This window comes from Parambassis ranga, chromosome 7, assembly GCF_900634625.1.
Source record: "Parambassis ranga chromosome 7, fParRan2.1, whole genome shotgun sequence".
Lineage (NCBI taxonomy): Eukaryota > Metazoa > Chordata > Actinopteri > Ambassidae > Parambassis > Parambassis ranga.
In genome coordinates this window covers 10,916,897-10,941,701 of record NC_041028.1, presented here as the reverse complement: position 1 = coordinate 10,941,701, position 24,805 = coordinate 10,916,897, and the positions used below count along the sequence as shown (strand labels likewise).

The 24,805-nt window shown below is 42.3% G+C and overlaps 2 protein-coding genes across 4 annotated transcripts; one reads left to right on the top strand and one right to left on the bottom strand.

The window, feature by feature from the left end:
- Nucleotides 1–845: 845 nt before the first annotated feature.
- klhl17 (kelch-like family member 17) lies at nucleotides 846–13,599 on the bottom strand. Of its 3 annotated transcripts, none has more exons than XM_028409551.1 (12): nucleotides 13,402–13,599; nucleotides 10,643–10,907; nucleotides 9,862–9,983; nucleotides 9,550–9,771; nucleotides 7,286–7,402; nucleotides 6,957–7,188; nucleotides 6,617–6,761; nucleotides 5,497–5,664; nucleotides 5,285–5,373; nucleotides 5,075–5,148; nucleotides 4,790–4,971; nucleotides 846–3,041 (listed from the first exon to the last, which is right to left on the bottom strand). In XM_028409551.1, the coding sequence occupies exons 2-12, from the start codon at nucleotides 10,854–10,856 to the stop codon at nucleotides 2,813–2,815; spliced, it is 1,794 nt and encodes a 597-aa protein (XP_028265352.1). In that variant the 5' UTR covers nucleotides 10,857–10,907; nucleotides 13,402–13,599; the 3' UTR covers nucleotides 846–2,812. The 3 variants fall into 3 exon arrangements, with proteins under 3 accessions (XP_028265352.1, XP_028265350.1, XP_028265353.1); XM_028409549.1 differs by lacking the exon at nucleotides 13,402–13,599 and adding an exon at nucleotides 12,667–13,104; XM_028409552.1 differs by lacking the exon at nucleotides 13,402–13,599 and adding an exon at nucleotides 12,667–13,104 and having other exon boundaries at nucleotides 6,975–7,188.
- Nucleotides 13,600–13,853: 254 nt separating this feature from the next.
- noc2l (NOC2-like nucleolar associated transcriptional repressor) lies at nucleotides 13,854–24,348 on the top strand. Its single transcript, XM_028409548.1, has 18 exons — nucleotides 13,854–13,914; nucleotides 14,263–14,406; nucleotides 14,492–14,675; nucleotides 14,764–15,007; nucleotides 15,457–15,547; nucleotides 15,652–15,730; nucleotides 15,892–16,002; nucleotides 16,090–16,203; nucleotides 16,278–16,466; nucleotides 16,856–16,995; nucleotides 17,345–17,456; nucleotides 18,965–19,078; nucleotides 19,544–19,645; nucleotides 19,885–20,028; nucleotides 21,292–21,405; nucleotides 21,583–21,718; nucleotides 23,319–23,420; nucleotides 24,080–24,348. The coding sequence occupies exons 1-18, from the start codon at nucleotides 13,895–13,897 to the stop codon at nucleotides 24,208–24,210; spliced, it is 2,271 nt and encodes a 756-aa protein (XP_028265349.1). The 5' UTR covers nucleotides 13,854–13,894; the 3' UTR covers nucleotides 24,211–24,348.
- Nucleotides 24,349–24,805: the final 457 nt, after the last annotated feature.

Here is a 24,805-nt window from a genome sequence, read left to right as displayed (position 1 = left end):
GAATTATGATTGCTTTTGCTTTCCTTCATAAGGAATAAGCAATCATTAATTTGTTGTTAACAATATGATATAATTGGACATTTATTAAGGTAACACAGGTGTTTAATTTGGGTAGAAAGTCACTTTAATACTGTACTCATACTGTGTACTGTATTCTGATTGGATTTTAGTGACACTTATACTCTTATATTCTGTACTTAACTGCATCTTATCTTATCTATCACTTTATGTGAAAACTAATATGTCCACAAAGTTTTATACAAACTACAGTAATCCATGACATATTCAATATAAACAATTCTGTTAGTGTTAATATTTGTTGTTATTATCATATTGTTTGTCCTGTTGGTAAAAGTTAATACACTCTTTTTTATATACTGTCCATGAAATACTGAGCCTGACTTGTTGCTGTTAACTCTTTGGTTTTTGCAGGCTAAAAAACAACATAGCACACTGATATATGGTGCATATATCAAAGTATGAAAATGAACCTAAGTGATCTATGTAGTATCTGTAATCATGACATGTTCCTGTGTGTATAGTGCCACAGAACCAATATAAATAGATAAACTGTAGGTGTTCTGCATTGTGTATATTTGGCCTGCATTTGTATGTGTTTTAGGAGCAGGGGTTCATGAGACTGTGTGTGTGTGGGTGTGCAGAGGCAGCCACAGGTGTAAATGCCATGTGACTGAGGTCAAGAAGGGTAAAGTGAGAGTGTTCAGCTGTTGGCTTAGATCACTGTGAAAGAGGAGTATGTTGGGAAGGTACCAAGGAACTGTGTATAGCAACAAACTCTGTTAGCAACATAACATGTAGTGTGTGTGTTCAGACTCATCAAGGAATCAGCATATTTAACATATTTATTTAATTTTTTAAAGTGTATAGTATTGCTCCATTTCGCAATAGTGCAAAATATTAAAGTCCAATATAAATAACAAACATATCATAAATAAACAATTATCACCACATTAAACACAAACTAAAAAGAGCTACAGTCACATTAAAATTGCACAAATGGGTTTGAGATAACTTAGTACTCTTTCTATTTACATTTTGATCCATAGAATTTGTGCACCTTTGTCTTTAAGTCTGTTCCTGACTCACAACTTTAACACTAACAGCATCTTTATAAGGTCATTGCAACTCCAATTCTAGAGCGCCTGCTCATACACATAATTGAAACATAAAGTAATTTTAGACAAACAGAAGTGGATCAACAAAATCCTTAATATTAAATAAGGAGAAAAGACAACTTCTCAGAAGTTTGGAATGATATCACTGCACTACACATGAACTGAACCCAGGTACTGACTCATAATTGAGTTAAAGGGATCCATTGATTTTAGACAATGCAGGTGTCATTCCCAAATCAGCCACCACATGTTGTATAGCCAGTATATTAGTGGGATAGTGCTATTTTGTTGTTGAAACAGAGTTGGATCCACTTCAACAATGAGGTAATAAAACAAGAAACCAGTACATTTTTAAAAGGGAATATGGCAGCACCAAGTGTCAACAACTCAATAGTGTCAACTGCCGATAAACACGCTGCCTTAATGTCAGTTAAGCTGTCATGTCAATATCCTCAATGTCCATGTTTTTTTAATTAACTGTTGGATTAAAGACAATATAGAGTCACTCTGCAAGCAACTGAAGGCTCTTTCACAAATGTAGCAGACATGAAGCACAGTGTCATATGAGTTCATGCTTGTGGCAGTGAAAAAACATTAAGAAATGCACATGAAATGCTGCATATCAAAATGCAACACTCCGTCCTCCTTATGACCAGGAAATTCATACAACTGTAACCGTCTCTCACACTTAGACATTCTCTTTGTCATTTCTATTGACAATTTGCACCTCTAAAATAAATACAACATAAAAAACACTCTTATAAATAGCTTGAATCTGTATTCTCTTCTAAAGATCTTTCAAACAGAATATATTAATTTATACATATTTATAAATACATATAACTCTGTTTTTATTTATTTTTTTTAAAAGAGATCCAAACTAATTAGACAGTTCTGAGGGCCTTGCTTAATGCTGCTGGTGACCATGCTTTCTTGCAGTGTGGCTATGGTTTGTAATGTTGCCAATACTGCCACCTAGTGTGGCATAGCAGCACTACAGATTTTTTTTCTCCACCCCTTCTCATTGGGAGTCAGTGCCAGTGCGTAAACATGCATGGTGCAACCAGTGAAAAGCTACATTCCAAAAGTAAAATCATTCAGTTTCTCTTTTTTTATACATTATTGCAAAAGTCCTCACATCAAAAAAAAAAAAAAACAACCTTGCAGCAGAGAACAACATCAAACTGAAAACACAACAGGTTTAAGGAGCTCACCACATTTCATGAGAAGTGTGTCAAACACTTGAGTGGTAAAAGAAAAAATGTGGAGAGATTGGACAATGTTAACACATCTTTTCCCAGAAATATCTTTGTCCTCTGTACAGTGGAGCGTCAGGCTTTCAGACTTAATGGCAATATGGTAAACAGCAGCCAGATTGTGAGTAGGGTTAGTTGGCACCAAAAAAATGACTTATTTGCCTGTTAGTTGAGTTTCTTTGTTATTGTCCTGTGGTTTTAAACGATTGGATAATCTTTACCAACACTACCAATAATTCTGAAGCAGTCTGTGTGAAGCTGAGAACCTCGATCACGCCTTCCTTTCTCCTCTGTTTACATTTACCTGTACACTTGCTCTCCCTCGTCTTCCTCATTTTAAACGGAGCAGTTGCGTCTCTTCCCAGAGCTAGTCGGGGTTGTAGCAGCAGAGGCTGAGGTCAGCCAAACGGTGACCCCGTGTCATAGGCTGGTGGAGGAAACTGATAGGGTGGGTGAGGAGGGCGGAGGGAAGTTCAGAAGCTCCAGCACTGCCACACCCACACTGCTGCGCCGTGTGAACATGCAAGAGGCTGCGACCCATTTGTTGCTGCGTGGGTTGTACTTTTCAATGGAGTTCAGACTGGAGCTGCCATCGTTACCTCCCACTGCATATAACCAGCCATCCATAGCCACCAGGTCGTGAGTGCTCCTAGAAGGAGAAAAGGCTCATTTCAGTATCTGATGTTTTGGAAAAATAATGTATGTTAGAAAGAATAGTACTCTTTATGCAATCTATTCTATGTCCTGGATTAATGACAGAAGGCCAACAGAGGAAGCTGGATCCAGTCTGGAGCATACATTCACAACATGCATGGCTACAACAAGAACATTCCTCAAGAACGGCATTAAAATCCATGGAAAGATGACAAGAGGTCATGAGATATAGGTTGCTTATGGATGGACAATAACAATGAATTACACACAGCCAGTGAAGAAGTGTCAATGTTAATCATAGCAAACGATATGTGGAAAAGTTAATGGTTTGTTCACAGATACAATAAAAGAGAGACGATAGACCATTTTTCAACTATTTTTACACTTTAGGTTAAATGTTGATGTATTAGTGGTTTTAAACAGTGTGAATAGAGCCTCCCAGCAACAGGATAATAAAAGCACTCAAAAGCCACACAGCTGATGAATGCCATGGGTTATTCATGGTGCTGCACAGTCAACTCTCAGGTTTTCCTGCTCCTACAATATAGTGTCTTACCGTGTGAGTGTGTGCGTGTGTGTGAGAGCTCTGGGAACAAATGAATTTGCTGATGTGATTACAAATATAAGACGTCTGCATCTCCAAGTCTCCCTCCTAAATGTAGATCTTGTAACAATACACTGCGTGGGAGTGCACACATACACGCCTGCTTTGATAATCACTTGCAAAACACGTTTCTGATCTTTGAAGAATAAGAAAACACTGGCTGCTCTGGAAATTATATCATTTGATAACATCCACATTGCCTGAATCCTTCACTTTGAACAGTACATTTTTCCACAATGCAAAATGATTAGAGCCAGGGAACCCTTTTGGCAACCTCCATATAGAAAGCCCCACAGTTTTATGGCAAAAGTGAAGCTTGCTCTGTGCTTCATCTCCTTTCAGCAATGTGTCATGTTTGTTAGGAAGAACAAAAAAAGGATAACGCTGGACAGTCTCTGCTGAAGTCTTTTCAACATGATGAAGGCTGTTCCATACTCCACGAGAACAGAGAACAGAGAACAGAGAACTCACTCCACGGGTGGCAAGAGTAAAAAAAAATAGTTCGTTTTGGCATGGAGGTACCATACTCTGCGAGAAGTGTGTGCATATGGCCCTTCTACGCAGCACACGTCACACACAGGTTGACAATGCAATTGTATTGCAAATTGTGTGCACAGTCATGGTTACCTGGCTTAACGAGCTGATAATGTTTAGGGAAGAGGGCGTATAGCATGACAATAGATAGAAGGTTAGTGTAGCTGACTGTAGTAGTTTTTATGAACGTGTGGATGCAATAATACATCCCGTCTCCCGGTGTTTAATGTGCGCGAGCCACTGTAACGCCGTGATCAATACTGGGATTAATTTTTATCGCCACCTTTTGGACAGACACTCTCCTCTGTGCGCCGTGTTTCTCCTTCCAGGAGCTGTTTGCCAGCTGCTCATTACACTGCTGTGAGTCACAGTCCCATAGATGAAAGAGCAGAACTGGGTCACTCTGATAACTCAGGTGACTGAGGTGTCTCATGTAATTAAAGTCCCTGGATTTATCCCAGGTCATTTGTTTTTCCCACTTTGTATAGTTATAAATCAGAAATATATTTGACTACAACCTTTTTCCTTATTAATATCAGAAATGTCCCCCATTGTTCCTCAGTTGTCTACAGCCTGACACTGAAATGGTTGGCTTGCTGGCTAACCTGCGTATGTTCATGGGTGCCACTCCTTCCCAGGTGTTGGTCTTGGGGTTGAACCGTTCCACAGAGTTCAGGCAGCTGGTGCCATCATTGCCTCCTGCAACATACAACATGCCTTCCAGCACGGCCACGCCGGCACTGCTGCGCCGACTCAGCATGTTTGCAATGGCTGTCCATGTGTTGCTCTGTTTAAACAAATCAACAGACTTGTTAATATACTTCAGATTCTTCTGTAGATAAGCTGGCAACGGGCGAGTTATCCTGATGATAAATTTAACAGTCTTTTACCTGGGGGTCATATTTTTCCACTGTTGCAAGATGTGAGGAGCTGTCGTAACCTCCCACTGCATACAAGCTACCATCTGGAGGGGAAAAGGTATAAACACAGACAATGTAAATATTAGTAGTTGCATAACAAGGTGGCAACTCCTTCTTGAATTCAGAAAGTGAAATGTAAGCATACAGTTTAGAACATTATGTTCTCTAGCAGTTTCCTACCCAGGGTTGCTACTCGAACATATCTCCTACGGGTGCTCATCGCAGCTATTGAGGTCCACGTACTGGTCAGAGGGTCGTAGCGCTCTGCACTGAAAGAAAAGAAAAATACAATTTAAATAAACCCGGGACAAGAAAACAGTATCAAGATACAACAAGCAGATAATTCAGTGGCAAACTGTTGAGGATTCATAAACCAAAGATTCTGTGTGTACCTATTGAGACAGGAAGCTCCATCATAACCTCCAGCAGCATACAGCAGGCCATGCAGGACAGCTACACCTAAACAGCTACGCCGTGTTCCCATGGAAACCTCAGGCTGCCAGGAGTTTGTGATCGGGTCATACGACTCCACAGTTGCAAGGTCAGAGGTGCCATCATACCTGAAGAGATTTAGATAGTAATGAATCAAGGTACGTGTGTCGTTGTCTTGGATCATCACTCATTGAATATAAAAATGCAAGGATAAGTTAAAAAAGGCCTCTAAAGAAGAAGGCTTAGTGAGTGAGCTGTTACACCAAAGTCTCATGGATTAAACCAAGCTCACTAACTTTGTGTTTAGCATTGTGTCTGAAGTTAATAATCATTTCATTCGTTTTAGAAACACTGAGGTCTGGAAGATTAAAATAAGAAGTCTTTCAATCAAGACATGACATTTTGGAAAAAGCAGAGGACAAAATCTGCGATGTAAGTCCTGCATGAGCACCTGGTTTTTTTCTGGATATTTCTACAAAGTATAATACTAAAGTTATTCACGCTCCAGTCCACACCTTTGTAAGGCTGAAAGGCAAAGCATGGAATCAAGTTTTCCCTTTGAACTGAGGATAGGGATGATGATTGACAACTCCTAGATTAAAGGAATCTGGCCAAGATCTAAACAGATTTGAGAGAGTCGAGTAAGGCTATGTTCTTAATACCTTGCCAGGCTGCTCTAAGTTCTTCACTGCTATATTCGGCATTGTCTTTGTGTTTACGTTTCAGCTTCCTTATTTTACTTTGTACTTCTCTTTTTAGAGAGAGTTGCCAGTACAATAGGTCAGTTTCTTCTTTTTGATAGCTGTTTTGAAATCCAACATTTGTTATATGTGTATTGTAACTGGCATAGTAGATCAAAAACAGAATGTGAAGTACACTAAAACAGTCTCACAATGATCATCAATATTGTCACCACCTGCTTTAAACAAGAATGCTGTATGATGAAAAACTAAACCAAAGCTTCCTCTCAGGTTTAGTTTTTTTAATCATACAGCATAATCTTTGAGGAAGTACAGGGTAAAATTACCTGGATTTTGGGCCAAGGGTCAACACTACATTTACCATCCTCCAACCACTCACCCTCCAACAGCATAGAGCCTGTTTCCAATGGCTGCCACACCCACCCGTGCCCGACGAGTGGACATGGATGCCACCATGTGCCAGCGATCTGTCCTGGTGTCATATGCCTCGCAGTCTCCATGAATGGCAAAGAGGCTGCCACCACCTGGGAACAACAAACACAGTGGAAGAAATGCTTTAATGTCAGGCATAGTGAAAGTCCTCATAGATGTTAGTGAGTGTGAACAAGCAGGTTTAAGAGATCATGATTCCCTCTTAAAATACTGTTTTCACACCCAATCAGTGGCATCAAACACAAACGTGATAAATGTGTCTGGTTTAATAGTACCCTAATGGGTACCTTCAGGTGCACACTGACCAACGGCGAAGAGCACAGGGCTGGCACCCTCACACCGTCGCGGACGCGTTCGGCTGTTGCTCAGGACCCCCCTCTGCTCAGGCATCAGGTGGTACTTGAGAGCCTCAATAAGCAGATCCTTGCACTCTGAGTGGTGACGCACAAGAAGCTCTGTATCAACGTTGCTCATCAGAAAGTCTCGCCTGAGTAGTGGAAGCCTCACACACTTCATCAGCTGATGAGAAAAGATAGAGGGAAGTTGGCGAGCTAGGGATCAAGGGGAGTGGTAACATTGTGATGGAGCTAAATGAGCAAGAAGAGAAAAGATGTACCCAAGGCACATGTTGTCTGCGTCCGTCTATATCATGTTTCACCCAACTCAGTACGGCTCTGTACACCTCCTCTTCAGATGGCACGTTTAGATTGTCACTGGAGATCAAATCCAGAACCTGGATAAACAGGACACAGCAGATGGGCTGAGTAATGTTATACTGTGAATTACAAGTACAACCCAGTGTCTTTATTTCAACCTCAACGACCAGATAGTATCTACAGAGGCAGAAAAATTGAAAAAAAAGTGACAATAAAACTGCATGTTGAGACATAAAAAGTAAATTTTAATGGTCACAGAAAATATTAATTCTTCTATTTTGTACTTTTTCTGCTACACTGCTGCCTCATGCGCTCCCCTCTCTCCCTAGATTTATGTACGTCAAAATGATTGCCACACAGAATCTTTTACACTGCACATGCACAGATACAGTACTATACAGTCTCTGTGTTTGTGATATATTTAAGTTGGCACTTCTTGTGTATATCTGTGGCACCACAAATGCTGCAGTCTGAGAGGCTGCCTGGCACTGTTCCCACATCAAACCAAAGCTGGCAGGGTTGGGTAGGACCAGAGCAGCCAGCTGCTGCTGCTGCTGTTGCTGCCGTCTTCCCTGGTCAGATTAGGGCAACAGTTAGCAGCCTCCAAGGTAAAGACTCCATGGTCACACAGAGAAATACTGCTGCTGCTGTAGCCCCACCCTGCAGTCCTCTGCATACAAACGCTGCATAAACGACTGTGCACAGTGATCAGTGCGTGTTGTTCACAAAATATTATGTAGTGAAGCTGCATCAGTGAAGGGTAGTCACTTTTGTCACAGAACATGGAAAGAAATATGGGGCATATTTCACAGCTGTGTGAGCTCAGTCCTTTAATGCAGCCAGTGCGTAAATCCAGATCTTGTGCAGATTTACTGTATGACAGCCACGGAACAGCTGCAGACGGAATGGGGCGGTGAGCCAAAGGAAAAACACAGAAGAATATAAAAGAAGAAAATGGGCTATATTTAATCTGCCTTTATGCAGCTTAACTTTCACTGTTTTAATGGACTGTGCCCACACACTGCAGATTCTGTCTCAGGGCTTTGAAGGCCAGGGACAGAGTGAAGCTCAGTGTTTCACTCTCATCATCAGTGATGCTGGTGGTTGATTGTTGCAGAATCCTGACATGGTATGGCAGGTTTTTGTTTTAAGATCATTTAATATGCAGAGAATATGCAGATTTTTAGCCATTGAACTCTTAGCATTTTTGAACGTTTTTGCAGAGGAAAACATTCAGTATGAATTTGAGACCATCTTGGATTCTATATATCAGAATGTTTAATGGCATAAGCTCCTTAATGGGTTTAGTTATGCTATGTATTTAAATGTGGGAAGTTCCTAGACAGTAAAAATCCTAGGACTGATAAAGCACCTTTAGAGATTTGCCAACTGGGAAAAGCAACCCTGTGAAAGGATGAGTAGGTATAGCAAATGGATGACTGTTAAGGCTCAGTTTCTTCCAAAATTTGGTAAGAGTAATATATTGGAACACACATAGAAACCTTTATTGATGTCCCATAGGAGCAAACAGTGTCTGTTGGCTCTATAAACAGAACAGCAGCTGTGAAAATGTCACCGGCTTTGCCTAATTACCAATTTTAGGACAGAAACCATGATGCTGCCACTGCTGAGGCCTGCTGATGAATAAGTGATAGTCTGGCTAAGCTGTCGTGCCAGATGAGGTAGTCCATGGTTGCACAGTGGCATGATAAAACTGTTAGAGATGGTGCTTACTGCAATAAGGAGGAAAGAAAGAGAGCTTTCTCACGAATGTTAAAAACACAGCCGTGTACCCATGGTCACCTCCCTCTGGGAGTGTCAATGGTGAAAACCATGACTGGTGTGGACAAAGGCAACTGTGCTCTTACGAGTGAAGAAAAACTGTTAACACTAGTGTGTGTTCATTGTGTTTTTGCTTAAGTCTCAGCATTTGGCTGGATTAATCAAGATGTAGTGTAGTGATCAATTTTATCTGCGCTGAATACATTATAATTGACATTTTAAAGTTAACTAATATGAGGCCTAGACAGGGGATGTCTACAGGGCAGAGGTGTTCAAAGACCATGTTTTTATGACTAACAACACATCCATACGTTACCACTATCACTGGTAGACAGATATACCAACAATTGCTTACTTCCAGCTGTGAATATGCTAACAATTAAACATTCTTTAAAGCACTGTTAGGAGAGACAGTAAGAGACAGAATAAGTGTCACCCCTACCTGTTTCAGAGGCAGCAGCATGAACTCCTCTGTCTTGGACACCTCCACAAAGTGCTGCAGGACATACTTGTGTGCCGACTTGAGCAGGTCGCTGCAGGAGTGTGTGTCAGCAAAGCCTCGGATTCCCAGGCAGTTGGAGGGGTCCAGCTGGCTGAGGAGGAACTTACAGCAGGCATCCCGCACCCCATTGAGCTGCAACAGGCTTGCTGCTGGGAGCAGCGTCTAGATAGAGTATGATTACAGGTAAAATCAGGGTCACACTGAAAATGTAATTTAACTGTTGTGCCTGTGTGTCTTAAACATCTACTATACCTGCACATTGCCTTCTCCGACCACAATCTCTGCTGTGTAGGCATACTGGACCAACTGCTCCAAAGCCTGACAATCGATGTCATGAAGGGTCACGTGGGTCTGACGACTCTCTGACATCTCGTCTGAATGAGCAAACAGAAAGAGAGCAGTTCAATTTTTCCTACATGTGAAGTCCCGATGATAAAATTGCCTCCCTATTCAATCATGCTGACACGCGGCATCTCCTAATGTATACAGCACTGCTGCCAAATGCCAGCAAAGCCCACAGGGTGCTGTCCATTTAATCAGTTGTTTTAACTCTTCGAAATTCCTGACTCCATATGCTCTTGCCCACCGAAGTCTCCTGCAAAAGTACTGTACTGTAGGAGTTCTGCAAAAACAGACAAATATTTTTCTTCTACCCTTTGACACCTAACCATAACATAAGAATAAAATTGGTTGGAAGGCTAGCAGCTTCGTCTCTCTAGACAACTGACTATCTGCAGACACACTGTACCCTCACTACTAGGGTCTGGTGTCAGGAGGAAATCCAAGACTCGCTCAACACCTGTGACAAGACAAAAGAACGAGAGGAAGGAAGCTTTGATGCTGAAAGGATGAAGTGGTGTTCACTGCACACACATACACACATTTCTGGCCTCCAAACTCGAACAACAGAGCGAAATGTGCAGTTTGAGTCATAGCTGGAAATAGCTGAGCCATGCCACATGCTGATCTTCAAGGATTTCAGGGAGAAAATAAAAACAGGCTGGCCACACAGCAAACAAGTTAAACAACCTACTTGTAAACATAGCATGGAAGTAGGGGCTGCAGGATGCCAGCACCACTTTGTGCGCCTTGATTTCTTTGTTGGAGACATGGAGCACAATGTCACATAGCAAGCCACGCTGTCGCATCCTGTTCATGGACACGAAGGAGTCGTGGTAGTGGCGTTTTGAGTTGTGTGAGATGCTGTGGCCATCACGGTTCAGTAGCTGCATGCCCCCTTCCATCATGGTGCTGGATGTGGTGGTCGTGGGCTCGTGCCTGGGCCGCACTCTAGGCAACTGAAACATAAAGAATCCATTTTTTATGTCAGTTAATTATGTCATTACTCTAACATCTTATTTTATGTTCAGAGCAGTCTTAGTCTTGTTGGATTATATTATCTGCAGCGAGGATAGTGTTATGACAGGTGTCCTGAGCAATCGCTGTACCTATCATACAGCATTTGTACTCATCCTGTCAGCTGTGACAGGAAACCCTATCAGCATGACAGTAATCTGAGTATAGTTACAAAGTGCAGTAGGACAGCTGGCCTGGTTATTTGACATTCAGTGTCATGGCAGATTAGATCTCGCTATGACAAGAGAGAGCCAAGAGATGGACATTATTAGTTAAACAGGAATTAGTATGAGGTCTTCATCTACTGTTTTTGTCTAGTCCTGACTCGCACCAGAACAAGCTGTGAACCCCCCCCCCCCACCCTGCTCTTGAAAAGAGAGCACACTTCAGAATGTTGCATAACTGTCATCACGCAGCATCTTAGAGGCTGTTGAATATTCAGGATGCACCAAACAAAATTAGAAAAACACAGTCCAAAAACAGACTACACTGAAACTGATGCCGTGATATGCTTTGAGCACAGAGGATCAGGCATATGAGCAGAAGCTCACTGGCTGAACCTGCCCCCAATATGACCTTTATTAAGAAAGAATGAAGCCCAGATTACGGGTGTGGCCCTTCACTAAATTTGGAAGCACACACCACCCTCTAACATCATGTCTCCAAGGTGACCTCACACGAAGTCCAGTTCCTTCAAAAACCTTACATGTCACGTGCCATCTACACGCCATGCTCAAATGTCACCAACACAAAAACACACACACCTTAATATATCCATTTAATGCACTAAACAATGCATGTGTGTAACGCCCTACACATCCCAAACCACCACACACAGCAAATTTATATTTGTTTCTCCTTTCCATTGTTTTCCTTATTCTCCATTTGTTTGCTAAACTACAGTGGTTTTCATGTGGTCTGACTGTGTACAGCATGGGACATGATACATGGGTGATCAAACTAAACTAATCTAATTCTATTTTTAAAGTTTGTGAATACAAACATAGTTTTGTGTCAAAAAAATATGCAAACACCAGCATTTTGTCAGCTGTTTGAAGTCCAAGAAGTGCAATGCTCAAGCCTGAAATACAACAATATATTATTGATCCTGATTCCACATGATCGTATGTACACAGACCATGCATCAGCATTAAATAACAATGTTATCATCTGTTCTGAGATACTATTTCAACTAAACACTCTCCACTGTTCCACTGAACACCATCTCAAATGTCATCAGAGCAGCCTGGCAGCTGAGCTCTGGGTCCAATTTTCCAAAACAAAATAGACCATAAAAACACACCAAGAGGGAACAATCTGCTCTCATACTCAGGGGGATAACATGGGGCAATGCTGCAAACTGAGACATGTATACACAGGCGGCCAAGACAGATGTGACAGCAGTTAAAACAGTAAGAACATTAGTCCAGATCATCCCAGACTTGTGTCTATTCTCCTGCCTCTGCCTTAAAACCTTGGCTGGGATCCACACAAAAGCTCTGTGGCTCCGTGACAGAGCATGAGCATCTTATTGGCCACACAAATGCTGCACTGTAGTCACTCTTCAGCAGAAAGATGTTTCTATTCATACACCAGAGTTCTTATGTGATCTGAGGAAACCCCAACCCCCACTCTTTTGAATAACAGCAGCTATCAGCTGCTGCAGCAGCAATAAAAAGAATGAATGTGTCATTTCTTTACCGGTGGTCGTGCTGCGGTTATCCTTGGACACAGTGTCTCCTTCGATATGATGAGAGATAAATCAGCAGTTGTCGCAGTCAGATTGCTTTGTAACAGCTACCATCATCTGCCTATCTATCCATATTCTGACTCTAGCATACGAAATATGAAGAAAGCCTCTGTTTTGTGCTGTATGCAGTTGACGTCAATGCAAAAAAAATCCTGCATGAAAGCTGACATCGGTTTGTTAAGGTGGATCTGTAAATGCAAGATGTGTAAATAGTAAAGCTGCTCATTTTGCTGAAACACTGCGCCGTCGGTTAGGAAAAAAGGAACATAAACACAGAGGAAGATATATTATATGAGCAAAATGCACACAATAAAGCCGAAGGTTCGTGTATTTACCAATGTTATAAAAACCACCTTAACTACCCCTTTTGTCTGTTCAGAGCCAGGAAGTGCGTTCGATTAATGTGTCTGGTCTACTGAGAAAGGCGGGATCTTTCACGAAAAGCACTATCATTGGTCAGAACCTGAATCATACCCGGTTTCGGCTATCCTGGACAACAAATCAAACATAAAGGCTGAACAATAATACATAGGCGCATTAAAGGTAGAATAGAAACTGGAAATGCACTTTGTCTTAATAAAATCACACACACATATCCCTGTTTTACAATTTACTAGCCGTGTTTGCTAGCAACACCAGCTAACGCAAACTAAGTGTGAAGGAAATCAATCCCAGACAGTACCCACCACCACCCGTCGTCGGTGTCTATGTGACAGCAGTGATTTCTTCCGGTTTGTAAGCTTGCCCAGCTTTGTGATTGTGGAGAGTAACGCTTAAAAATGAAAAGGAAATCAATTTCTTTCCGGCCTCTCAGCTTCCTGTGTCTCGTGAAAGCTGATCATTTAATTTAAAGCTCACGTGTAGCATCAAAACACAGCTTGTTCTCATACTAACTGGCTTTGACAGTATAATTCCAAGGTTGTCATGAACGCCTCAGTGTTTTTTATTATTGTTTCATCAGGCCTTAACTAATTTTGATGGCGTGCCTTAATATAACACGATTAGCAATAAAGATACATTCGTGTTGGGAAAACTTAACTCTCCATTTGTAAGTTACAGTATTAAGCGCATGTGCCGTACGCCGTTCCACTCAGTACCCTAGAAACATAAAACCAATTCCTTCGTTTTGCACCGGTGGCTTATGGGTATTGAGGTTTGCAGTCACGTTGTGGATCCAGCATGGCAGCGAAACAGAAAAGGTACGTGCCTGATTTCTCTATAATAAGGCATATATTACTATAATTATCATTTATTCTGCATTATTTTAAAGATTTAAGGTGCTGTCAAGTCAGTTGTGACATTTCTGGAATTAATAAGAACGTTTCTAACGTGGTGCGACTGTATCTTAGCATCCATGGTGTTAGCATGGGGTAAGAGCTAACTTAAACGCAACCTACAAAACTGGACTTACGCTCAGTGGACTCTATGTCTAACTGAGAAGTAGATATTTAACAACAAAACTGTGAACTGATTGTGGAAAGTATAAAACACGTGGCCCACAGACATGTCGCCAACTTCTATCTGCTGTATCCCCGTCTTTCCTGTAGAAAATTAGAGGACCTCAGCGTGGATGAGTTCTTGCTGTCAGGGTTTGACTCTGCAGATGAAGATGAAGATGAGTCTGAGGAAGAGTCTTCCAAACAGAATGGACTCAAGAAAAAGAAAGGTGTAAATTCTGCTGCATCTAAGACGTGAGTCTTCTGTAATGAGATTGATTAATTTTACAAACTATGTCGTTCTCTTAAGCTCAGATTTGTAACCATTTCATGTTTATAGAGATGATAAGAAGAAGGGTAAGGCCTCCCAGCACAAAGAGCAGCTGTCCCGGTTAAAGAACAAAGATCCAGAATTTTACAAGTTTCTGCAAGACAACGACCAAAAACTTCTACATTTTGATGACTCGGACTCCTCTGAGGATGAAGATGAGAAAAAGTACCACAAACTACCATCTATGCTGCAGGTAAGTCAGTTGCTGGCAAATGTGTGCTCCTGACTTGAGGTCTGTGAGGAAAGAAACGATTTTTCATGCTGGCATGGTTTGCTTGTAGGAGGCCAGCTCTGATGAAGATGATGATGACAATACAGAGATTCAGAAAGCTTCAAAGAAATCCAAGAAGGCAGCGGAGTCTATCAAAGTTACAGACAAGATGATTGAAGACTGGAGAGCTTCCCTGAAGAGCGACCCCACACCTCGTCTCTTTAGAGAAATCACACAGGCATTTAAGGCTGCTGTTGCTACAACAAAGGGGGAAGGAGGAAGTCAGTGCCGATATAAAGTAGCTGACAGCTCAGGTAGGTCATATGAAAATTAATCCGATACCATTTTCTTTGGCAAATTCTGTCAGAGTATCATCTATTTATGTTTCCTCCTCGGTTTTAAAAACAAAATTTTACACAAGTGCTGTTCTCATAAGTGTAAAGCCATGTCTGTCGGATCAGGAGCCTAAAAAACCTGCATGCTTGTGTTCTTTGTCTGTTGTGGGTATGTTTTATGTTGCTGCGACTTTTATGGGTAAACATGTAACAAGTCACCAGCCCCAACACTTATTAACCTGACTACCCAACAGTCTGATTTCCTTACATCCTTGTAATATCAGGGCTGCCAGGGTGCTGGTTTAAGTATGGACATTAAGGCGTTAGGCACATACATTTTAAATTGCAAGCCTTGTATTAATATATTCTGAACGATACTATAAGTAATAGTGCACTTGCATAAATAACCCTTTCTGTCATCTCTGCAGTGTTCAATGCTTTGGTCCTGTTCTGTATCAGAGATATTCACGTGGCCCTGCAAAAGATGCTCAACCTGAAGCCAGATAAAAACCAGAACAAGTATGAAGTCAACATTATATCTGCTGATCTCATCTCTTGTTCAGTGTCTGTTTATTTATTGAAAAGACTCTTCACTAATTCCCCCTTCATCTCTTGTTGTTTAGACTAGTGCTCCCTTCATCAAGTTCAAAATGGCAGAGGAATCAGATTGATATCAAGATGTACCTCAGTGGAGTAGTTCAGGTTTGTTTTGCTTTTCACTTCTAGTGTCATCCATATGTTTTTTTTGTGATTTTCTCACTTTGATATATTCCATCGTGGTATACAGGTATTAAAGAATTGTTTCTCTTTGATGCACAGCAGTTAGTAAAGACTGATGTTTTTCTCTTTCTCTCCAAATGTAGCTGTTGTCCTCTCTAACTGAAGTCACAGTCATCAGTGCTGTCCTGCAGCACACCAACCAACTCGTACCTTATTATCTCTGTCTACCCAAACAGTGTCGTCATCTGGTGAAGGTAAGAATTGAACCCAAAATAATGACACAGACTGAGAGGTTTACTTGTTCTTTGGGAAGTGGGTTTTCAGTGTGTTTTTGTGTCTAGCAACTACTGAAGCAGTGGAGCACAGGGGAGGAGACAAGTCGGGTTCTTGCTTTCTTGGCCCTCAATAAAATCTGCAGACACAAACAGGAAACGTATCTTAACACTATTCTCAAGGTGAGCTGCAGTTCTATGTTGTTTTTTTTTCTCAGTAGCATTCTATCCTGACAGGTTTTTCTTTCTTTTTGCAGCAAATGTACATTTCCTATGTACAGAACTGCAAGTTCACATCTCCCAACATGCTCCCCATGATCAACTTCATGCAAAGAACTCTTACGGAGATGTATGCCCTGGACACCAAGGCCACTTATCAGCAAGCCTTCATCTATATCCGACAGCTGGCCATCCATCTCAGAAATGCCATGACCATGAAGAAAAAGGTTTTTTCTTTCTCTAACTACACATGCTCACAGAAGCTACATTATGTGACTTTAAAGAGTTACATAAATGTAAATCTGAAATGCTAACTAAGGTGACAAAGATTTAGCCATTGGAATAGAGCCCTCTGTTCAATGTTTGTTCTTGTGAGTTTATAAAATACAAGTGTATTTGCTTTGTAAGTGGTCAGGGGGATGGGATAGATGACTGGAGTTACAGTACTTTTTATAAACTCCTTTTCCTGAACAAAATTATTGTTTTTTATTTAGAGTGAGAGTCACCTGTGAGTCTTCACTGTCATTTTGCTCAACTGATTTTCCAGCAAGACTTAAGAATGCTCACAACTAATCTCTGGATTTGTTTTTTGTTTGTTTGTTTGTTTTTTTGATAGGAAACATATCAGTCGGTGTATAACTGGCAGTTTATCCACTGTCTGCACCTGTGGTGTCGAGTCCTTAGCACCCTGCACCCTAGTGATGTCCTCCACCCTCTTATTTATCCACTCTGCCAAGTCATAATTGGCACTGTTAAGTGAGTATACAGCTTTATTATTTGATTTTTATCTACATCTTTGACCACCTGTCCAGAAGAATGTGTCTTATGTTGTTAGCAAAATGTTTTGCTAACAGTGCTTTGTCTGTTTGGCAGATTATCATGGTGCACATAAAACTGATAAAAGAGCTTTTATAATCACGTCTTGCTGGTCTAACTAGCCAAAAACATTTTTTATTCTCTACTGCTGAAATTGTTGATGTCAACCAAATTTCTTTTCTTTATCCATTTTGCTGTTGGTTTTTAATCGTGCACTGTGTTATTTGTGCAAGTCCAATTTGTTGTGCAAACAGCAGGGGGAGACATTGACCACTGTTTTGTCTTTCAGACTGGTGCCCACAGCCAGATATTACCCTCTGAGGATGCACTGTTGCAGAGCCCTCACCCTGCTGTCTGGCAGCACCAACACATTTGTGCCGATTCTGCCTTTCCTCTTGGAGGTAAGAATTAATCTCCTATGACAATTACTGGGCACAGAGGTTTTGTCACGTTTCCTGGTCTTTCTTACCAGAGCCCAGCTTGAAATCTTCAGACAGGTTTATATTATCTCAAATAAACATCAGTCAGTTAGTTGATGTCACAAGTGGAAACAATGAAAAGGTAGACATGATGAAATGTTCCGTCAGTGGTTTGCTGTGGAAAAACATCAGTGGCATATGAAATGCATTTTGGTCTCAACGGTCACAACTGAAAGGAGCTCAGGAGGAAATGCACTGAAGGGTAGAACTGTGTGAGAAACAACTTTTGTTATCAGACCAATCACAGATCACCAACTGACAACATTTACTCTGGGTCAGGTGTTAGTCACGTGACTGGGAGGTGCACGTGTGTCCTTTGTGTGTGTCTGTACGCATGCTGTGGATCTTTGTTGTGGTTTGCTGGAGGAAAGCGCTGTGCTGGTGACAGCGACCAGCTTGGCCTGCCGGGAGTGGTCAGTGAAAAGTGTGTGCATGTGTGTGCAAGCAGCAGTTTGACCGAAGCAATAAAGGTATGGTTGTGGTTTACACTCTGATCCTAACATGCTGTGCAGACCACATCCTCTCTGCCTAGGTCCCACTCCCCACCTCGTTTTTTCCCCTCCATACATGCTGAGAGCCCCCCCCCTCCTTCAACCCCCAGCAGCAAGCTGTGTTTATTTGTGACGCACAATACTTCCTGTGTTTTTTCTCCTTTACTGTTTCCCTTGTTAAAGGCAGGCTGAGCTATACTGCTACTGTTTTAATTAGAACAACAGAAGCAGCCCCTTCCTCCTGTGTGTCTATGCCTGTGTGTGTTCTCGTATCTCCAAGGGGGGTGTATGATTTGGAGCTTCCTGCTTCAGTGGCTGTGCTTGTATTTGTGTGTGTATGAGTGTGTGTGCGTGCATGTGTGATCGCACCAGGGTTGGCCCATGCCTTCCCACTTCCCCCTGGCTCCCCCGCAGACCGCCACCACATCCTATGTTTGTACAGACAGCACCGGCCAGGAGCGTTGCACTGCTTTGCACACAGAGAGCATTAGCGACCACACACACAAAAGCACAGAGATACAGGGAGTCATAAATAGCTTGATAGAAAAAATGCAAGACAGAATTTTACTTGCACACTGTGGGCAGATGTGAAAGTTAAAGCTTATAGACAAATAGCCCACTCGTTGACCAGAGCGTACTTTCACAGACTTGAGATAGAAATGTCATCATGGTAACGCTACAGTGTTTAAAAGAAGTTATCAACATATAATTCTCTAAACACTGTTAATTTTTAAGATAAAATCTTTCTGTTGTATTTTTGGGCCAGTTCTAAAATTCTACAATCTAGTTGGATAAATAGCACTGCTGGAACAATATGAATGTTTGACGACCTGTCTCTTTAGGTTCTTGTTTAAGAATTCTGTTCTGTAAAGATGCTTTACGCTGTTGTACCAATAAGTTCAAGATTCAATGTTTCCACTTCATGCCTGTCTTCTACAGATCTTCCAACAAGTGGACTTTAACAAGAAACCTGGGCGGATGAGTAAGAAACCCATCAACTTTGCAGTCATCCTGAAGCTCAGCAAGGTCAACCTAATGGAGAAGGCCTACAAGGTAAGTGCCACTATGAACAGAGTATGAGAGATCACTTTTTATGGCTGGTGTTTGCTGCTGTTTGTGTCTTTGCTGCACCAAAAAGGAGCAGCAGATCAAGTCTTGGTTATCTTCATGTTATCGCAAGTGTGTGCATAAATGGATTGAGGGCAGGACTCAAAGCCCCTTGTGAGGGCTCTAAAACTGGCTGTGAGTCTCCACGCTCGGTGCTGCAGCCAAGAGGATTGCAGTACGGCCCTCTGGGATTATCCCCCTGCTTTCCGCTCACTAGGGTTGTTGTCACTGCTGTCACCTGGGCCACTGCCACAGACCTATCTTAGCAAACCTCAACAGTTATTAGTCTGCCTAGGGTCAAACGGTTCTCCTTTGTATCTACAAAGACAAACTAAATTTCAAAATACTGTAAAGTCTTTACACCACCCAAGTGAAAAATTTTAACCGGAATTTGAATGTGTTGCATTTCAGGATGGGTTGATTGACCAGCTCTATGACCTGATGCTAGAATATTTCCACACCCAGGCCACCTCCATCAGTTTCCCTGAGCTGGCCCTGCCCACCATCATTCAGGTAGTAGAACCTTTAATGTGATCTTAAATAGAAATGTGTTTTTAACATGAGAAACTGTATAATAAAGAAGCATTTTATTTCCACTGTTCAAATTCTGAAATCATTTAAAATCTGGTTCTGCTTCACTCTGGAGGAAATGACCACAAACTCCTTTGCGCTGGCAAAATGCTCTGTATGGGCAGACAGTATCATCCTTTTGCTGGTTCCCTCCTCATGCTCCCCCTTCCATGTCCCTGCAGCTGAAAGCATTCCTGAAGGAATGCAAAGTGGCCAATTACTCCAAGCCGGTGCGCCAGCTGCTGGAGAAGGTACAGGAGAACAGCAGCCACATCACAGGACGGAGACAGAAGGCCGCCTTCGGAGTGGTCGATGCCACTGCTGCGGTGAGTGTGTGTGTGGGGCAATGCGAAAGACAGACTGCAATTCCAAAATATGACATTTTCTGTCTCTGTTTCCTAGTGTGTGTTTTTAACCCTAACGTCAGAAGTAAAACTTGTGTGTGCAGGTGAGACTCTAAAATGAGCATTTAGCAGCAACAAGTCTACTGAGAGGAGAAATTTAAGAAATCAAACTTTTCTTTGGGGTTCTGGTCCAGATAAGATGGCTGCTGCAGGCCATCGGACAACTAACCATAAAACGCTACATGCTTCAACTGATAATGGAGAACACTTTCCTGTATAAACTGAGCCTGGCTAAGACTGACCTTGGTAGCTCATAGGGGCTTCTGAACCTGAGGCGGCACTGCCTTTATGAGCAGTCATTAGTGTGCATGTGTGCATGCACACCTGCATTTGTTATGATGTCTGTCTACGTACAGGTTTATTTGTGGCTGTGCTTCTCCTAAATGTCTTGACATGAACTACTGATTAATATTTAACAGTATTTAAGGATGAAATGAAAGAAAATGGCCTTTGTGTAATTCAGCAGATGAGTGTACACGAAACGCATGTGTGTGTTAAGACCACAACAGACAGTCAGGGAGGCACAGTGCCAGCGTCTGTCGCCGCAGCGTTCTGCTCAGCGGAGGCTGTCGCCATAGCATCGACTCCCTGTATCATGGTGGCGGTAGAGGTGTCACTGCAGGCGAAGGAGAGGGGGACCGCCCTGCTGCTGCCGCTCTGGAAAGGCCATGGCCCCCCTCTGGCCACCAGACCCCCCTCTCCGACATGTCACACTAACCGAGAGCTAGCCTAATTAATGATGCCCTATTCAAGTCACACTGTTTGCGTTGTTCTCTTATCTGCACAATTGAAATATTTTTGTTTGTCTGCATTCAAAAGTAGGTTTTCTATTTTTTTGCACATACATGTCACCTATCTTAATAGCTGCACAGCCAATTGTGGTAAATGTGTTAAGCTAACGGGCACAGGAGGCCACTGTCTGTTTGCTCTATTGGATTTGATGGTCAGATAATGTGATTGGGCCTAATCAATATCATCCACAAAGACCTTTAGGGGCTGAAGAAGATCTCCTCTTTCAGGCTTCCTCAATTTGTCTGTTTCCTCTGACTCTCATCATGTCTCGTCTGTCTGACTCTGGTCAGTTGATGTGAAGATGTGGCTGAGAGCCACATGTAGTAGGATAGTTTTTTTAAGGCTATAAAGTTACTGTATATATCCATCCAATACATTATGTGTTTCTGTTAGGTGGCCTGGGAGAAGCAGATCCAGGAGGAGGGTACTCCCCTTACCAAGTACTACAGCCAGTGGAAGAAGCTGAGGGAGAAGGAGATCCAGCTGGAGATCTCTGGCAAAGAAAGGGTAATTATCCAACCATCAACATTCATCCCACTCAGTCATCATGATTCGCTTCTGGCATTTTTTTCTTTATGAATGTCATCGTTACCCACAAGAATTGCTCAATTACATAAATCATGAAACAGTCATGCTGTATAGCAAAACGTTACGGTATCCAATTATTTTATGGTCTTTTTAAAGATGGAGGATCTGGATCTCCCTGAGATCAAAAGGAAGAAGATTCAAGAGAAAAAGTCAGAGGACAAGAAGGAGTTCAAGGACCTGTTCCAGTCAGACAGTGACTCAGACGAAGATAATGCTGGACTCAAAATCAAAAGTAAGGAAACTGCCACACAACTTTCCCTCCAACTGTTAAAATGGACTGCAAAGGAGATGGGCTGTTGTGGTGCTGCCGGTCTCTGCCTCTAGGGGGCTGTATTATGTTACAACAGTGCAGAAGCAAAGTTAAGAAGTGATGACAGTTAGATTTCTCTGCTGTTATCTGTTAGTGTGACATTCTCTATCTTCAAGCTACATGAGGCCGATCACCTGCAGGCTCTCGGATATTTAAACGTCCACAGAGGCTGTGTCGGTGGAAATGAAAAATTAAATCCCAAGTCTAACAGAAAAACATTGTTCCTCAGGTAGTTCGCTGGGCTGTCTGTAAGAGGAGCCGCCAGCTCACTTAACCCCCGCATGTCTCATCTTCTCAGGGTCATCCACAGGTCACAGGCAGCTGCAGCCTTGCTTTTCCAGCCTTACACTCGGACATGCTCCAAGTTAGAAAAAAAGACCACCGCAAGGTCACTGAGGAAAGAAGTAGGCGGCAGAGAGGATTTTTTTAATGCATCTGGACTTCATTCTAGGGAGATTCCCCACAAATGGACGGGCAGCTGCCGGCAAGTGCCCCCCACACCCACTTTTCCACCCTTCCCACCCTTCATGCACACACACAAACTGGACCCCCCCAACAGGAAATACAGGCTTGGATCACAGCAGGGGTTCCTAATTCAAACCAGCTCACTGGAACAGCCAGAGGTGGCCGCTCCCACTCCTCTCTTTTTCCCCCCACTCTTTCATTTTACTTCTGTCGCGCTCTCGTCCTAGCTGTGTGGTTTTCAACTAGCTGCCCCCGCATGTCCTCGCAACATGCGCGCGCACACAGACACACGACTCCATGATAGCGCACATACTCCACCTTGTCGTCCAGTCTTGAAAAGCCAAAAGCTTTTGGGCAGCTCACCAAAGCTCTTTGTGGTTTCACACACTGCCGGAAAGAGGGGGTGTTTTAGAGCAGGGGGCTGATGATTTAGATTGATGCGTGTGGTAATCAGTCATCCAGGTCATCTGGGGTCAACCTGTGAATGTACTGCTGCTTGCACCATATGAGGAACAAGTGAGAGCTTGTTTGTCATCTTAAATTCACATGGGAAGATAAGTTCTTGATATTTTAATTTTTTATCTCGCTTCCTCTGTGTGTGTTTGTGTTTGCAGTATAACATAGGAGAAGTAGCTCTGTTTTGCTTCCCTCTCCTCCACGCCCCCAGCCTCTCATCACACCTCTACTTCAAAGCCCATGGACCCCAGTTGTCCCTTTGGCTAGACAACACACACACACACACACACACACAGTATGGAACCGTGGAACCTGCCTGCTATCTCCATTTGCTATATTTAGGCCGTGAGCATAAGTTGTCTGAAATTGCCGGTAGTAAACTGTCATGGGTGTTTGTGCAGCAGCAGCGGCGCCTGTAATCGACTCTCAGTTCCATCTCAGGAGGAAATAGACACTTCCAGCAGCCTCTGATACCTGGCCCACATATCAGCGTCTCCAAAGTCCTCACACGTCAGCGATGCACTGCTGCAAACTTAGGAATGTTTCAAGGAAGTAACGCTTAACACATTTCATTGTAATGAGTTTTATTGTTTTTACTCAGGTAAGAAGAGCAACCATGCATCAGATGATGATGATCATGATGAGGATCCTAATGATTCGTCTGACATGAGCGACGAGGAGGGGATGGATGGAGGAGACTCAGGTTGGTGCAAATAGAAGCATACTAGTATCTCTAAAAAATAAAACATCTTTTCAGACATTTAAATTTGCTAATGCATTTAGTATACAGAAGAGGCTGTCTGAGCATGTGCATATAGATCTATTAGGCTGGCATGTATTAAAGGTTTTAGATTATTAGTTTGATTTATTTAATCTTTGTATTTTTTAACCTGCAGATATTGTTTTACTTCAGCCAATCTGAGAGGTTTTTGTTTTTAATGCTGTCTTTCATAGGAAACGGATTACTTTTGACATGTTACTCATGCAAAACAAGCAATTAAAAGATGTCTGAGATGTCTTTACTCTGAGGAAATATTGAGACATATTATAGTTTTATGATATATTAGGACTGAATATTTATGATGCAGTCCTATCAATACAAATGCATTACAATGCTCAGTGTTTGTTTCCAAATGAGTAGCTACTACCTTTAAATTGCATTCAGTTCTTATAAATTATTTAATTCATTGATTGGATGGACCTGTAAAATCCATGCATTTACCTCTGAAGCAAAGCAGTTTTTGGGATTTTACACATTTATATTCACTGTGGTTCGTTTTCACTGCAATGTGGAAAAAAAAGGAGGAAAAAAGTTCATACAGTTTTTAGCCGAATCTGAACTTCTTTCTGTCTGTATTCCAGATGACGATGAGGACGACGGTGATGAAAACGCCTCCAAGAGTCCTCAGCCGCTATCATCCTCTGCCCTGATAAAGCTGGCGGAGGGAGATGAGGATGTAGTTGAAGATCTGGAGCTGTCTGATGATGACTAAACCGTAACCATTTATACCTAAAATATTTTATGAGTTTTGCCATTTCACTTTTGAATTTTGTATTGCTTCATGTACAGTACAGATCATCATGATGTAATTTTGTTAAGCTTTGAAACAAAAAAAGTTTAAGAATTGCAATGGTCCTTGGTTTTTCTTCTTTTTTTTTACCTGCTAATCAATACTGCTGTACATGCATTCTAATGTACCACTGCACCTGAAACAAGTCATTTTTGTCCCCCTATATGTGCGCACCTGTAGGCACCCTCAGGCTTTGTAAGAATGGTCTATTTGAAGGCAGCTATGAGGCTGCCTGAACTGGGCCGAGCCAGGCTGCTCCTGGCCAAGAGAAGGGGTACAGAGAGGCGGGTGTTGAGCCCTGAGGCAGCAGTCCTGTGCCAGGCTGGCAGGGTGGTGTCTGATGCTGTGCCAAGACTCTCTGCCCAGGTGGTAGAGCAGCAACACAGGCTGGTCTGTTTCTGTGCCAACTCCTCACCCACCCCCTGCCCAGACCACTGTCTTCTGTCTGTGTATTCACATGCTCCGACACAGCTTTCCTACTCCAGCCTCTCCTTTATTCCTCCACTTCACTGCACCT

Coding starts and splice junctions, on each gene's coding strand:
- noc2l (XM_028409548.1), top strand. CDS start 13,895: ATGGCAGCGAAACAGAAAAG. Junction 16,003..16,089: donor AGTGTCGTCATCTGGTGAAG/GTAAGAATTGAA, acceptor TTTTGTGTCTAG/CAACTACTGAAGCAGTGGAG. Junction 16,204..16,277: donor ATCTTAACACTATTCTCAAG/GTGAGCTGCAGT, acceptor TTCTTTTTGCAG/CAAATGTACATTTCCTATGT.
- klhl17 (XM_028409551.1), bottom strand. CDS start 10,856: ATGATGGAAGGGGGCATGCAGCTACTGAACCGTGATGGCCACAGCATC. Junction 7,403..9,549: donor TGCTGCTGCCTCTGAAACAG/GTAGGGGTGACA, acceptor CTGTTTATCCAG/GTTCTGGATTTGATCTCCAG. Junction 5,665..6,616: donor AGGCTCTATGCTGTTGGAGG/GTGAGTGGTTGG, acceptor AAATCTCTTCAG/GTATGATGGCACCTCTGACC.